Source organism: Adelges cooleyi, unplaced genomic scaffold (assembly GCF_023614345.1).
Source record: "Adelges cooleyi isolate 19-005CV unplaced genomic scaffold, UGA_ACOO_1.1 ACOO_flye_CR_arks_rails_tigmint_CR_PRNA_51, whole genome shotgun sequence".
Lineage (NCBI taxonomy): Eukaryota > Metazoa > Arthropoda > Insecta > Hemiptera > Adelgidae > Adelges > Adelges cooleyi.
The window spans coordinates 504,174-519,983 of NW_026096199.1; the positions used below are offsets into that span (position 1 = coordinate 504,174).

The window sequence follows — 15,810 nt, forward strand, 5'->3', positions numbered from 1 at the left end:
CCAGCTGCTGCTGCTGATATTTATCATTATTCAACTACACTAAAATGGCGCGCTTTTTTTATTCGTTATCATACCACCGTGGATACCTTCACAGTCCAATTCTTTTCTTATCACTGATAACAATCTGTAATACCACATCATTTTTTTCTTATCACTGATAACAATCTGTAATACCACATGGATACTCACAATCGTCCATTTTTTTGACGCCAAAATTTGTATTGTCACTGATAACAAAAATTGATAACAATTTTTTTCGATAAGGAGGATCATCCTCGAGGATCACTGATAAGAGAGGATGATCCTTACCCAACTATACACTACTAATTTTCTTTAAATTTGACAAATTAATTTCAATTTAGGGTGTTCCTTAGCCATATGAGAAAAAAAAATAATGATATATTTTTAGTCTCACCTCCTAAATCGATTTGTATATATATAAAAATGAACTGCAAGAAATTTTAGGTCTATCAAATAAAGTTAACCCGTGCGGACTTGAAGTTGAAGTTTGAGCTTAATACATTTTTAAATAATTCTAGACATTTTTGGTATTTCTGTAAATATATCCTAAACCGTTATGAAAATCGTAATTTTTCATCAAATGTTTTTTCAAGTAAATTAAATTTCCAATATATTTTATAATATAACATTTTTTGATACATCTATTTATTTATAAGATGCATAAGCTTTACTCTTAAAATACACAATTTCTCCACAAATGTATTATTTACATTACATTTATAATACTATAGTATTTCACTGTAGGTTTAATAATAATAATCATAGGAAACTTACAATATTGAGTTAAATGATAAAAATGTTCACAGTAATATTAAATACTTCTTATCTACTTTTTTGTGTAATTGATTCCTAATTTGTTCATATTATATAAATAATAAACGATAAGATTGTGAAATAAGATTAACCACTATGTGTTGAAATACGTATTATTTATCTACAACTTATCGCATTAAGTTTTGGTAGGTACTAGTCTTGCTTTATAATTTTTAATAGATATTAGTTTGTTTGTGATACTCATTTATTCCAGTTCTGTCAACGTCTTAATGTATTTAAGGTTATTATTGTGTTTGTCGTTAGCAATCCATAATAGTTTAATAGGAAAAATGTCAATAAAACTGAGAAGTGATTTTCAAATATTTTTAATTGGATCTCAAATAACACAAATTCATGGCTCAAAACTTCCATCCAACGGGCAAGTACTTTCTGTATTTTTCCACAATATGAGAACCGTTAATCTTACTACTAGAGAAAGTGCAGCGTTAGCTGTACGAGAGTGTTGCATTTTTTAGGAAAAAGCCCGGATCCCTATTCGAGCTGTTCAAATTTGCATAATTAAGTTAATTAACATGTATGATGAATGGTTTCCTATTTCCGTTTAGTTTTCCAGGGTCATCAATCCGTCTCCGAGGCTTCATGGGTGATTTCAAAACAGGGTTTTTTTTTACGATGTAGGGTTGTTAGCCCACTGCATAAGAAAGAAGACAAATTAGAGTGTAACAACTACAGAGGAATTGCCCTACTAAATACAGTGTACAAGGTGTTTTCAAGGATATTGTTGAAGCGATTGCAACCTATAGCAGAGAAATGCATTGGAGATTACTAATGTGGGTTCCGGAAAGGTAAATCAACGATTGACCAGCTGTCAGTAATCGTACGAATTATAGAAAAGAAATATGAATTTCGACAGAATATATGGCAAGTATTGTCTATTTTAAAAAAGCTTACGATAGCATACACCGGGAGAGCTTGTATAATATAATGGCCGAATTTGGGTTCCCAGCAAAACTAATAGCATTAACAAAAATGTGTATGGAAGATACGAAGTACCAGGTAAGGGTAGACTAAACCGCATCCGAAGAGTTTCAAGTAATTACAGGTCTTAAACAGGGAGATGCACTTTCTCCCTTGCTATTCAATATAGCGCTAGAGAATTTGATAAGAAGTGTACAACAAAACGGATATGGACTAGAGGTCGGTGCATCGAAGTTGGATGTGTTAGGGTTTGCTGATGACTTAAACCTAATTGGCAATAGCAAAGAAACTGTAGTGAATAATGCAGACACATTAATTGACAAAGCTAAAACAGTGGGCTTAACAGTAAATCAAGAAAAAACCAAAGTAATGGAATTATTAGGAAACGACCATGAAATATTTGCAGTGGAAGGACTGGTTTTTGAAAAAATAAACCAGTTTAAATACCTTGGAGCTACCATCAAGAGAAATAATGACTGGAGCGTAGAAATAAGAAACCGCATACACAAAGCGGAAAAGGCTTATTATGCATTATTAAAGTTTTTCAAATCCAAATTATTCTCGAGAAGGACGAAATTAAGACTGTATATGGCTGTAGTTAGACCGACGCTGACGTATGGCTGCGAGGTGTGGACGATAACAGCGCAAATGGAGAATAGGTTACTCTCCTTTGAGAATAAGGTATTGAGAAGAATTTGCGGTGCGATATATGATGACGAATTGGGGTGCTGGCGAAGGACAAACGCCGAAATCCGAGAAATTTCACAAAGCCTGAAGGTAACCAACTACATAAAGGCACAACGATTGCAATGGTTCGGACACGCTATGCGAAGGGATGAATCAAAGACTGTGAGGGCAGCCATAGAGTACCAACCAAGTGGGAAAAGACCGAGGGGTAGACCAAGGAAGCGATGGTTCGACGGGGTAAGTCAGGGGTCAAGAACACTGGACGTAGTAGATTGGAAGGATATAACCCAGGATAGGGAAAGATGGAACGCTTTGACGGTGGCGGCGAAGACTCTTGGAGAGTCATAAAGGCGTAATCTCCAAAAAAACGCTCAAAAAGTAGGTGAATCTTATCGCTTAAAAGAAAATGATTTAAAAAAACAATTTGTTATTTGATATTTCTCATTCTGATGCGTTGAAATTAATTAAAATTGAAGTTGATAAACATCTTCTTTCAAACCAGCATTTACCTGGGCGTCCTGGTTGTCTCGGAGGTATAGATATTAAAGGAGCAATAAAACAAAATATTCACGTTCAACGAAAGTTGAATGAATCGAAAAGAAAAAAAACTTATAATACAAATTGTGCTTCAACTTCGACATCACTCCATAATACATTTGAGGAAACTTTAGAAACTGATAGTCTCGAGAATAGCGATGTATCGGAATTAGAGACCAGCAATTCTTTAGAGTTAGAACCCCCAAATAAAAAGAAGGAATGCCGTGGAAAAATAAATGTCATAACACCAAAACTGGCCGGAGCGTTAGATAGATGTCAGTTAAGTATTCGAGATTCTGTATATGTTCTACAGGTTACTTGAGAAGCTTTAAATTGTAATACAGACGATTATGTAATAAACCAGAAATTGTGCGAAGAACAAGCTGCAGCTGTGTGTAATGCATTACGAGATTGGGGGTTATGCGATATTGTTGAAGCTTTGTGTTGTGACACAACTGCGTCCAATACAGGTCGTTTAAATGGAGCATGTGTGTTAATTGAAAAAAATGTAGGTAGAGACCTACTATATCTTCCGTGTAGACATCATATTTACGAGCTTATTTTAAGAGCCGTTTTTGAAATTAAAATACCTCAAGTTACAACAAGCCCATGTATTCCATAATTTAAAAACTTTCAAAAACAATGGTACGAAATACATATTAATAAATATAATAGTGGGATTGAAGATCAAACATGTGGTGCTATTTTAGAAAATGTGAAGGAAGATATTCTCAATTTTGTCAAAAATAAACTAAAAATTAAACACTCTAGTGGAGATTACCGTGAGTTTTTAGAATTAGTACTAATGTTGCTTGGTGGTGATTTGGAATACAATATTACAATTCATCCACCTGGTGCTATGCATCAAGCTCGGTGGATGGCACGGGCAATTTATTGCTTGAAAATATTTTTGTTTAGAAATTATTATAATTGCTGAGTCCACTAAAAAGGCACTTGGAGAGTTTTGTGTTTTTATCATTATATTTTATGTTAAAGCTTGGTTTAATTGCCCATTACCAGCAAAAGCTCCTAATCAAGACTTACAATTTATAAAAGATTTGAAATCATTTGAAACAATTGATAAAAACATATCTAAAGTATCGATTAAAAAAATATGTAATCATTTATGGTACTTAACCGGAGAAACTGCTGCATTACCTTTTTTTGATGATTCTATACCACTTGAGATAAAGCGTCAGATGGTAAAAACTTAAAAAAAAACCAGCCAAAAACCCAACCAAACGATTAATTATTCAAACAAACCAAATAAATAATACATTTTTAGGTAAGTAAAACATCTAGTTTATTGAATAGATTTAAAAACATTAAAAATTAATATAAAACAATAAAAATCAATTTTCCATCTTTTCAGAAAAAAATATTGATGCATTTCTATCACAGAGTAGCTTGAAACTATTTTCTAGATTTAAAATTGACATTGAATTCTTAAAAATCGATCCAACATCTTGGGAATCAAATAAAACTTTCATAAACGCAAAAAATATAATAAATTCACAAACAATAATCAATGATACTGCAGAAAGGGCAGTGAAATTGATGGAAGATTTTAATGCATCATTAACATTAGACGAGGAGCAAAAACAAAATGTCTTACTGTGTGTACAAGAACATCGAAAAACCTACCCAAATTGTAAAAAAAAGTACACTTCAACAACAATATGACGTATAATTAAAATTATGATGCCTATATTCATAATATTTATTTTATCGATTTTACTCGATATTGTAAGTTATAATTATTATTATTAAACCTACAGTGAAATACTATAGTATTATAAATGTAATGTAAATAATACATTTGTGGAGAAATTGTGTATTTTAAGAGTAAAGCTTATGCATCTTATAAATAAATAGATGTATCAAAAAATGTTATATTATAAAATATATTGGAAATTTAATTTACTTGAAAAAACATTTGATGAAAAATTACGATTTTCATAACGGTTTAGGATATATTTACAGAAATACCAAAAATGTCTAGAATTATTTAAAAATATATTAAGCTCAAACTTCAACTTCAAGTCGGCACGGGTTAACTTTATTTAATTGACCTAAAATTTCTTGCAGTTCATTTTTATATGTATACACACCGATTTAGGGGGTGAGACCAAAAATATTTTGAAATTGAAAATTAAGGAACACCATATTGTTTATATTCTAAACAAGTACAAAAATTCCTATAGTTTTCATATTATTTTGTTGTTGTTAAACCGTCATCTCTTAAATCGTAGAAATTAACGAGTCTACTAAATATTTTACTTCAATGACATATTCGTCCTGCTTCTTATTTTGATAACTGAATAAAATAGTTCACTTTGTATGTGAAGAAATTGAGATATGCTTCTAGCATTTTGTGTTTTAGAATGACCAAGTATTGATTTTATAACGTTTAGAAAAAGTCTTTTGTTACGCCAATTCATATGTCAGGTGATAAACATAACGTTTCTAACTATAGGCCAATTAGCAAAATGTCTCTTATACCAAAAATATTCCAATCAATATTAATTAAAAAACTGACAGCAATTATGTCAACCTACATTAGTATAAAACAGCATGGATTTAGACCTAAAATATCAATTTCATCAAATGTATTACTTTATCAATCTAAAATTGTTGAAGCCTTTAATGATCGTGTCAATTGGATTCTATTTACACAGATTTTCAAAAGGCGTTTGATAAAGTGAAACATTAGCTACTTGTTAATAAATTAGTTTCATTTGGTATCCATGGTAAATTTTTAAAATGGATAGAGTCTTATTTAACTTCTCGCTTACAGGCAATAAAAGTGTCTTATCATATTTCTGAATATTTCTTAGTTAGTTCTGGTGTTCCCCACGGTTCACATCTAGGGCACCTTTTATTCATATTATTCAGAAATGATCTACCTTCTATTTTTAAAAGCTCAGTAAATATTCTTCTATTTGCTGATGATGCTAAAATATTTTCACCTTTTAAATCTCTATCCGACACGTTAATTTTACAGTCAAATTTGTCATTTGGAGTGGTCAAAATTACCTTCCACTGAATGTAAATAAATGTTGTGTTATTACGTTCTCTCGTTTGGATAATGTTATAAGTTATAATTATAAAATTGATAATCATACTATCACCCGTGTTAATTCTATAAGAGACCTAGGGGTTATTATTGAAAGTAATATGTCATTTCTATTACATATTAATACTGTAATTAAAAAAACATTTAAAATGTTGGGATTCATATATAGGAATACGGGTAATTTTAAAAATATTAATTCTTTTAAAACATGTTATTTTTCTCTAGTGAGATCTCATCTCGAGTTTGGCTTAATCGTCTGGTCACCTAGTTATTCTTCATACAAAAATATTATTGAAAATATTCAATATAATTTTTTTAAAATTATTATGTTATAAATTAAATATGGCCATTGCAAGAGACTTTTATAATGTCCAAATCCCTCAACTAGATTTCACAAATTGCGAATTAAAGAGAAATGCTGTTGACATTATGTTTTTATACGATTTATTAAATGGTCATACTTATTCTCCTGAATTATTATCTATGATTAATTTTAATGTACCCCCAATCACACTTTACGAAAATCGAAATTATTCTTTGTTCCATTTTATAAAAACAACTATAGTTCCGCATTATTTTTTCCTAGAGTTTTGTCATTAGTTAACCTTATTACTGATCATATGGATATTTTTTTTCATATCACGAAGTATGTTTAAACAAAATGTATATACAGTATTGAGTCTTGTTATTTAAATTGTATATTATTATTTAATTAAGGTTTAAAATAAGTAACTAATTATTTATTTATTGATACCATTTATTTTATAATTGTTATGGTCAATGTTAAAAACTACTATTACTTTATTATTTCTTATTCTTATTATTGTTTTCCTTATAGTTTTTAGCTATTTTTATGATTTTTTGTTAAATTAAGATTTTACTTAACTATTACTTAACAAAGGGTAACACCCGTTTATAATAATAAAATTAAAAAATAATCAGTGTCTAAAAATTCACAAAAAGTTTTTAATGACTCAACTCTACTATAAATATATAAATGTTGAAATTATTGTTTGTACATCAAATGGTAATGTATCTGCAGCTGTTTGTATAGTATAATTAATTATGTGAGCTGAGCAACCAATTCCTACTAAATCATGACCAATAGAGTCTTTTAATCTAGAATAAACATTATTTTTATCACGTCTTGAAGATCCACTTAAATTTGTATTGGCATTATCGACAGAGAGAGCAATTTCGTTAAAATATTATTTGGCCAAAAAAAGCTAGCCAATTTGACTAATATTCATTCACTTAAACATCAGTCATTGACTTCAGTCATTTAAACATCACAACTGTCTCGATGCATAAATGTGTATTTATTTATTAGTACATAAGTATGTTGATACGTTTTACAAACATAAAACATGTCTCAACATTTTTAAATTTGCAAAGTAGTGTTCGCTCAATCGTTACCAGAAAGACAACGTTACCTCCCGTCGTAGGGCCCTGCACAAAATATGAAAAACCGGAGGAAAGATATACTTGCACAGGAGCCGAAACTAATAGCCGCGGTATAGTGCTGGGAGTGTATGAGCCGGCTAAAGCCGCAAACAACTTTATACAGATAAATTTCACGCGTTCGTCACAGGCATACAACACCGTCGTTTGCGGCAAACTCAGCGACCAGATGAAACGCAACAAAATCCCGGTTTTGGGTGAAGCTGCGATATACAACGACTTGGACGTTTCGGCTGCGCTCGTGGCTCTAGTGGGCCTTGGCAGCGAGCACGCCGGCTACGACAACGTCAGAAAGTACTGCCGGAAAAAGGAGAACACCAGGATTGCCGCGGGCGTCGGAACCAAAGAATTGCAAGACCGGGGCATTTCGCAGATATTCATTGAGGAGATGGACGATTTTCAGTCGGCGTTCGAAGGCGCGAAACTCGCCAGCTATAACAATGATGAGCAGAAGAAGGATTGCGATAAAGAGATACCGCACTTTTCAACCGCCGGCTTCGCAACGTGCTATCTAGACGATAAAAGGTAAAAAACATCGAAAAATCGCTCGCAAACGAAAATAGTAACGTATGGACGTTTTTCCAGTTGTATATGCTTAGAAGACATGGACAACCTGCAAAAAGACAAAGCCACGCTAGGTATGCTCTACGCGGAAACGCAAAATTTCGTTAGACGACTAATGACCGTGCCCACCAACGTGATGAATCCGGAGTACTTCGTCCACGAAGCAATAAAAGTCCAGAACAAGGTCAAGGCCATCTCGGTGACGACACTCCCGGAAAAAACGCTCACAGAATTGAACATGAACGGCATATTGGCACTAAGTGCTGGGTCATGTCAGCCAGCTAAATTCTTAGACATCAGCTACAACGGGTGCGCCTGCTCCGAGACAGCGCCTGTCGTACTGGTCGGTCAAGGCGTAACGTACGCGAGTGACGATTGCCATGCGGCACGCAATCCCCAGCTGCGAGGTCAGACCCATATTGGTGGCGGAGCAATCGTACTAAGTGTTATTAAAACTCTGGCGGAAATGGGAGCGCCAATCAACGTCAGAGGTTTGATACCGCTTTTCGAAATCACCAACGGTATCTGCCCGGGAGATGTAATCGTCAGTGCTGACAAGACTTCCATAGAGGTGGCCTTGCCTAAGCGTTTTAACACCTTGGCCCTGATGGATGCCTTGCAATACGCCCGTACGCTTAAACCTCATTCCATCGTCAGTCTGGCTAACACGCCCGGGGTAGGTCCAATGGAATACGGGTCGAGAGCCACACAGGTCTGGTGCAACGACGAAGCAATTTGGGAAACGTTCAAGTCATCCAGCGCTCACACCGGAGACATAGTGCATAGATACCCTTTGGATAGCCAGTACGACCCTTATATACAAGGACAGTGCGAGAATCGTTGGAAGAATGCGTCTGACATTGACCCTCTGTGCACCGATGCTAGAATTTTGTCTAAATTCGTCGGCTACGAGATACCGTGGATCCACATGGAACTCCAGTACGTTAACTACGACCCGCACAGAATACCGTACTTGCGTCAGAACACAATACCGGGCCGCCCCACTAGAACAGTTCTCGAAGGGCTTTTGGAGATGATACGGGAAACCCGTCAACAATAATTCCGGTATACACCATAAGATATGGTATTCCATGTCTAGATCAAAAGTGAAAAATTAGTATAATTAAATTTATATTTACACTCCAATACTAGTAATACACAAAATATACACAAGTTTTTTTATAATTAAGTTTTACATTTTATTTATACGTTTTGCGAGCAAGAAAATGTCGTATCTAATCTTTATTTTTAGGCGGGCGATTGGTTTGCGTGGAAAGATATTACATATTTTTATTTTTATAAAGGGAACGAAAAAAAAATTATCGGCTGTCTCTTATATTTTATGGTTGCATAGTTGTTTCATTAAATCTTTATGAAACCACAGTCTATTACAGATAGAGGTGTCCGAATTGGTTTTCTGTACAATTATCGTTAAAATGTTTGTGAACAAACTTATGTACTTAAAAATTGCTATACGTGTTAGTTGACGTTTACCATTACAATTCATAGTGACAGATTCTAATAATGAAGCTGCTTTAATAAAAATATCTTTAATTTATCGTTAATTGACACTAACTATATATTTTGTATTGCTAAGGAAATTTATTAGTAGCCACTCATATAAAAATAATTAATGAAATAATGGGTAATAAAAAAATGCCACTTATGCGCTGATGATAAATAAATAATCACTATTACAGCCGCCTTGCCGCTTAATAGGTTTAATCAGTTTAAAAAAACTTAGTTATTAAAACCTAGGTATAATAACAATAAATTAATTTCATTTCATTTGAAAATAACAATTTTAGGTGTATTTTTTTATTTCATTCCAATTCAATCCTAATATAATTCGGTCGAATGACTTTGAAAGAAGTTAACTTCATCCACGCGTACTCGTAACACACAATTCATTTTTTTTTTTGTATAATACAATTTTTGAGTATTAGCTTTAAAGTTTAAGGTTGGTTATAACTTTTGTAACTTTACAGCAATAGTAATAATTACTTAGAAATCATGGCTTTCTAACATTGAACTTCGAAAATGTTTTTCGCGATTCTCAAGACCCAATATACGGTTATTATTCTGTTTATACCTTTAAAGCATAACGTCGAGATTTTCCGGACACATAAGATTATATGAATTTTCTGTTTTAATTTGATTTTAAATTTATGTTTGTTAAATGTTTGTTTAACACTTAAATATTAGCCAGAAACTTGATATGTTTTAATAAAGTAGCCATCTTAGATATTAGCTTGTTACTGCTTGTTAATATACTTTTTCATTATCTATAATTCCACCACTACTCTAAATTTATTCGGTACTTGAACGAGACATGACTATGCTATTTCGTGGTTGCAGACTCGTCTAAAAAATGTTTAAATCTATTTCTAACTAGTATAAAATCTATTGGGTATCTTCCGAGATTTAATTTTACAGGTGTACCGCCTTCTTTTACGATTGTTGAATAAAATGTTAGAGATAACCAACTCATGTTGTCTACAAAACTCCAAAAATCGGTCACCTCTATCATTCCTCTTTCTTATCCATAATTTCCAACTTCTTTTCTATCTGATCCTTCACCAATGACTCAATTTTAATCACCCATTATGATGAGATTATCCTTTTGTTTTGTTAGTTTTAAAAGTTCTTCTGTATCTTTGTAAACTTTGTAAACTTTTGCAATGTCGTCATTTGATATCCCCGCCTTGAAGCTCTCTTAGAGGCTGTAGCTTCTCCTCAGCCCCTCATAAACGATTAAGCCATTTGCGCAACTACTGTGTTTGAGTAAATATTTTGATGGTACGGATTGAGTGATTGCACAGCGGTTTGAAAGAAAATGTTTGAGACCGAAATATTTAAACCAAAACATAATTTTAGATTGTCTTTTTTAAAAAAATATAATCGTAAACCAACTGATTCAGATTCATGTGTGTATAATAATCATAATTACAATGATTTTTGAACAGTTTTTGTAGCAATAATCGTGGACGATAGTTTAATTGCTTCAAACAGTAATACAAAAACACAGGAACTCGTTTCAAGTCTAGAAAAAAAGTTTGAAATTACAAAAGGTAATTTGAATAATTCGATTACACAGATATGCAGGTGTTATAACAAGGTAATAATTTGTATAGACAAACAGTGGGGTCACTGTCACAAATTACCAGACCAGACTTAGCGTTTGCAGTAAATTGTGCTAATTATCGTTTCCTTACAAAACCGACTAATGCACTCTGACAAATAGTCAAGCGTATAATTCGTTATATTAAACATACATTAGATTCTAGTTTGTCTTATAAATCAGATAATAATTTATTGTTGAATGTCTACAGCAATTCGGATTATGCCAGCGACCTTCAAACATCAACGTCAAGGCACTTATTCGTTGCGGGACTTTGTTGAATAGAGTGGAATTCTCAGCGTCAAACATCAGTTTCACTAAGTTCGACTGAAGCTGAATTTGTCACAATTTGTGAAGCTATAAGAAACATTATTTGGTTTAAAATATTGTTAACTGAATTAACAAATGAAAATTGATTGTATAAACCTATTTTGTATATAGGTAATCAAAGTACTATTCGTTTGAATATTATCACTTTCATTTTGAATATTTCACATGTTTTTTAAAACTAAATTATTGAATGTTTCACTGTTTTTCTTACCTTAGAGTGAGACTTAATTTTTTCTTCTGGAGATGATGGTTTGGTACGATTACTTGGGAATCTTTTATCTTTCTTAATTATATATATATATATATATATATATATATATATCCGAAAGGAAGATGGCACTTAGGCGCGCAGTGAACAAGGTAAAGCTGAAGTATACGGACATCATCTCGAACGTTTATTTCAGCCAAACGACATAATTTCTGAACTTGACAGCACTCAATGTCAGCCACTCATTTCTACAAGAGAAATTATACGGCACTTTACACCACTTGAAGTAGCCTATGAAATCGATACCAACATCAACACGAAAGAGCACTTGGATACGACGAGATCAGCCCACGCATCATTAAAGAGCTACCTAAAAAGGCAATCATCCTTGCGATGTGACCTTACTCACATCTTCAACGCCATCTTGCGAACGAAATTTGTTCCCGAGCAATGGAAAAGAGCGGAAGTAATTATGTTGCTCAAACCTGGGAAACCGCCCGAACAAACCACCTCTTATCGGTCGATATCGCTTCTACCAAGCATGTCAAAACTATTCGAAAAACTTCTTCTTTAGCGTCTTAGACCACTTATTGAAGCAAAACAACTCATACCATATCACCAGTAAAATTGTATTTTTGTAACATTATTCATGGTGGTATTTGAAAAAACAATTATTGAATGAACGTTGCATTTTGAGCAAACCCAATGACTTTTAAGTTTTCATCCCGGTAGTTTGCAAAATAGTGGATGAGGCTTTTTATCGTGAACAGGAAAATGACCTATTTGGTCGAGTTTCATAGTTTCGTTTAGAATACTGTCCAATCTTAGGCTTTTTTTGGCTATAGGATTTATCGAAGGTGAAGAACTTCTTAGCCGCCCTCGTTTTATGCCTAATACTCCTTGACTAGATTTGGAAATTTTTCCACTGTTATTAGTTCCTCTCCTAACCTTTCTCTGAACTGAAGTAAATCAGTAATGGTTTATGGTAAAGTGCCGATTAACTGGCTGCTATGGTCCAATTTTCTCATAATACATTATGAATCTGCTTGTACACTCGACTAGAATAAAATATTCGGATTTTGGTAATTCGAGTTGTGGATTTATTAATTATAAGCTGTCGATCATAAACCAAGTATATTACTTGTTACTTTTGTAATTGTACACAATTATTGTTGTGCGGCAATTGGTATATTATAACGCGCCGATTAACGGACCGATATGGTGTAATTTGCTTATATAATGCTTATTATGAACCTATATAACTACTTGGTAAACTCAACTAAAATAAAATATTCGATATTTGGTATTTCGCCTTGAAAATTTTGGTTTGTGTGGTTGACGAGCCTACTACGATTTATATTACTTATTATAGAAAAACAGTTTAAAACAAATTTGTTTAAACGATAAAAATATATTGTTGACAGAAAATACACATGTGGCCATAATATTTTTGAGCAAGTAAAAAAATAAAACTTGTTCAATATGCAATAATCAAGTAGCTACTGGTTAAGGTGCATGTGCCAGCCAACAATATTTACAAATCAATTTTATATTAATGATTATAACCCTGATGAACTGATGAACAGACGTACTTACAAATTAAATTATTTCAATTGCAATCATTTTATAAAAAATATATATTGGTTTAATGGTTAACAGTAAACGGTTGAGTCTATTTCCTGGCTATTTAGCCATATTTTAAAAATTGTCACAATCTGTCGATAATGTACTTAATTTTCTAAAGTAGTCTTATGTCTCATTAATAACATGCTTATTAATATTTGTCGGCCAAAAATAATGAATTTAGCTGTTTTTGTTGCATAAATTATAGTAGTGAATTGTTGCTATGCATTTTATTTCAATCAAAACTAATAAACTATAATTTGTAAAAAATATTAGCATTAGTTTCAATATATTTAAGTTTTTTTTAAATTTATTATTAAGTAACCACTACCAAAATAATGATTTCCAGTGTATGCAAGATTGAAGAATGATTGTAAGGTATGTTTACACTAGTGCGCTTTTTCGTGCGTTAGATGCATGCGTCATAGCGCACCACAAGTTGAACGAAAAAGCTTTCAATAGCGCATGCCCCTTCGAGTTGAACGGCTACATTTTCGTGACGCACGCTATAACGCAAGGTCTTCCGCGCTTAGTGGAAATCCGTTCAACACGCCGTGCCTTTTTTGACATTTTCATGTCTTAGCTCTGGCACATAACCGAAAAAAGTGTTACCAAAAAAGCGTTCTTTACAAAAGCGTCACAGGGGGTCGGAGGTAGGGGTAAGAGATAGGAAATAGGGGTGGAAGCTAGGGATGGGAGATAGGGGTGGGTGTTAAGAGATATGTTGTACGTTCAACGTTCAAATTAGGGCTAAATGATAAATTCAAAATAGGGGCCCAAATTCTCTATGATTTGTTTTAAGCCAGATATAAACACTACAATATTAGCCAGAAACTTGATGTTTTAATATACTAGCTTGTTTCTGCTTCTTAATATACTCGGGGCATATATTATGTTGTATTCACAACGTTCAAAGTAGAAATTAATAATAAATTCAATTATTTAAGGGGCCAAATTCTCTATTATTGGTTTGGGCCAGGTATATTATGAAAACACTAATATATTAGCCAAAAACTTGATATGTTTACTAGCCACTTTAGATACATAAAAATGTATCCCGTGGTGTTGCGGACTCGTACGCATGCTGTTAAAATATAATATGTAATACCTACCTTTCTTAGAAATTTTAAGGAGAAATCAGCTAATCCCTATCTAAATACTCGAACATTTATCTTTAGTTGCGTTTTCCAAAGGAGTTATGCGTGTTTTATTAATCTAGTTTTATAGGGGTAAATTTAAATGATGTTCAAACATTTCAAATCATTGAAAACTGAAAACATTAAACATTATAGACATGTACATAATGATCATACGATGAGAATAGACAAAAAAGTTTTATCTAAAATTTAATAGGTACCTATAATTTTAAATAGTACAATGGATCATTTTTTGCTTTCAAAAAAACAGCTTCTTACCTCATTTCCTCAAGTACCATCTCCCCGAAAATCGTTTTTGTTGTACTTATTGTACTCACAGCTATATCTTGTCATTAAATGACAAGATAAAGTATTTGTGTGATTATTTAGAGACGAATAGTTTGACTAAATTTGTTATATTTATCTAACTATTTAATAGTTTGATAATTGTAGACATTTTAAGTATTTAATTTATAACTTAGTGTTGACCTTTACGGGTTTGTCTTATTGCTCAGACTATTTTTCAATTACCCAACTGTATAACCTTAACCTAATTTTCTATGGTGTGTTTAAAAAACAAATAATTTAAAAGTATTTAAATATGCTTTATTTAAAAAATAAATTATAGTCCTTTATTGAAATACAATTTTTTTGGAACCTTTGAGCATTTGCGTTCGATTTGACAGTAGGCTTCTCTCTCATACTTTTTTAATGAGCAGGTTTTAATAGAACTGAAAATAACCAACAGCAACGTTATAAAGTGATGTAATTAAAATGTTTTAATGGATTTATCTATATTTAGTACGACCAGGTAACAAAATAATTTTGTATATTATCTTCATTAGGATAAGTTACCATGAAGAAAGTTACAAGTCAACTTTAAGCTAAAATATTCATTGAATTTATACAGCCGGTATCGCCATTTTGGCTTAACATTTAATTATATAATTTAATTTAAAGTTAAGGTAAACATCATTTTTAAGCTAAACCGGTGCGAATAACAATTAAACAAATAATTCAATTGTTTAGTAATTGAAATAATGTTACATTTAATTTAGAGGGTGTATCACTACAATGGCTAATGATCAATCGACATAAAAATAATGTAGGTATATCCATCATATTTATTATATACTCAACAATGGTATACCTGAGTTGTGGAAATATCGCCAAAGCAGCAGGCAGCAGGCCGACCAACCTAAAATTTAAACGATACACATCATGTAAGTGTATTTAGTATTTTAAAACACCGTACTAACAATATATTTTGAATAGTTTAAAATAAATTGTAAAT

The 15,810-nt window shown here is 32.5% G+C and overlaps 1 protein-coding gene across 1 annotated transcript; it reads left to right on the forward strand.

The window, feature by feature from the left end:
• The first annotated feature begins 1,779 nt into the window (after nt 1-1,779).
• On the forward strand, nt 1,780-9,158 carry LOC126842331 (cytosol aminopeptidase-like). The gene is made up of 4 exons (XM_050579260.1): nt 1,780-1,851; nt 2,963-3,310; nt 7,665-8,059; nt 8,120-9,158. The coding sequence occupies exons 1-4, from the start codon at nt 1,780-1,782 to the stop codon at nt 9,156-9,158; spliced, it is 1,854 nt and encodes a 617-aa protein (XP_050435217.1).
• Nucleotides 9,159-15,810: the final 6,652 nt, after the last annotated feature.

What these genes read in the sequence shown, in the direction of transcription:
- LOC126842331 (XM_050579260.1), top strand. Translation starts at nt 1,780, where the DNA reads ATGGCCGAATTTGGGTTCCCAGCAAAACTAATAGCATTAACAAAAATG. An exon ending in TGGAAGATACGAAGTACCAG is followed by an intron (nt 1,852 to 2,962) that starts GTAAGGGTAGAC and finishes CTTTCAAACCAG; the next exon opens with CATTTACCTGGGCGTCCTGG. An exon ending in ATTCTGTATATGTTCTACAG is followed by an intron (nt 3,311 to 7,664) that starts GTTACTTGAGAA and finishes CGTTCGTCACAG; the next exon opens with GCATACAACACCGTCGTTTG.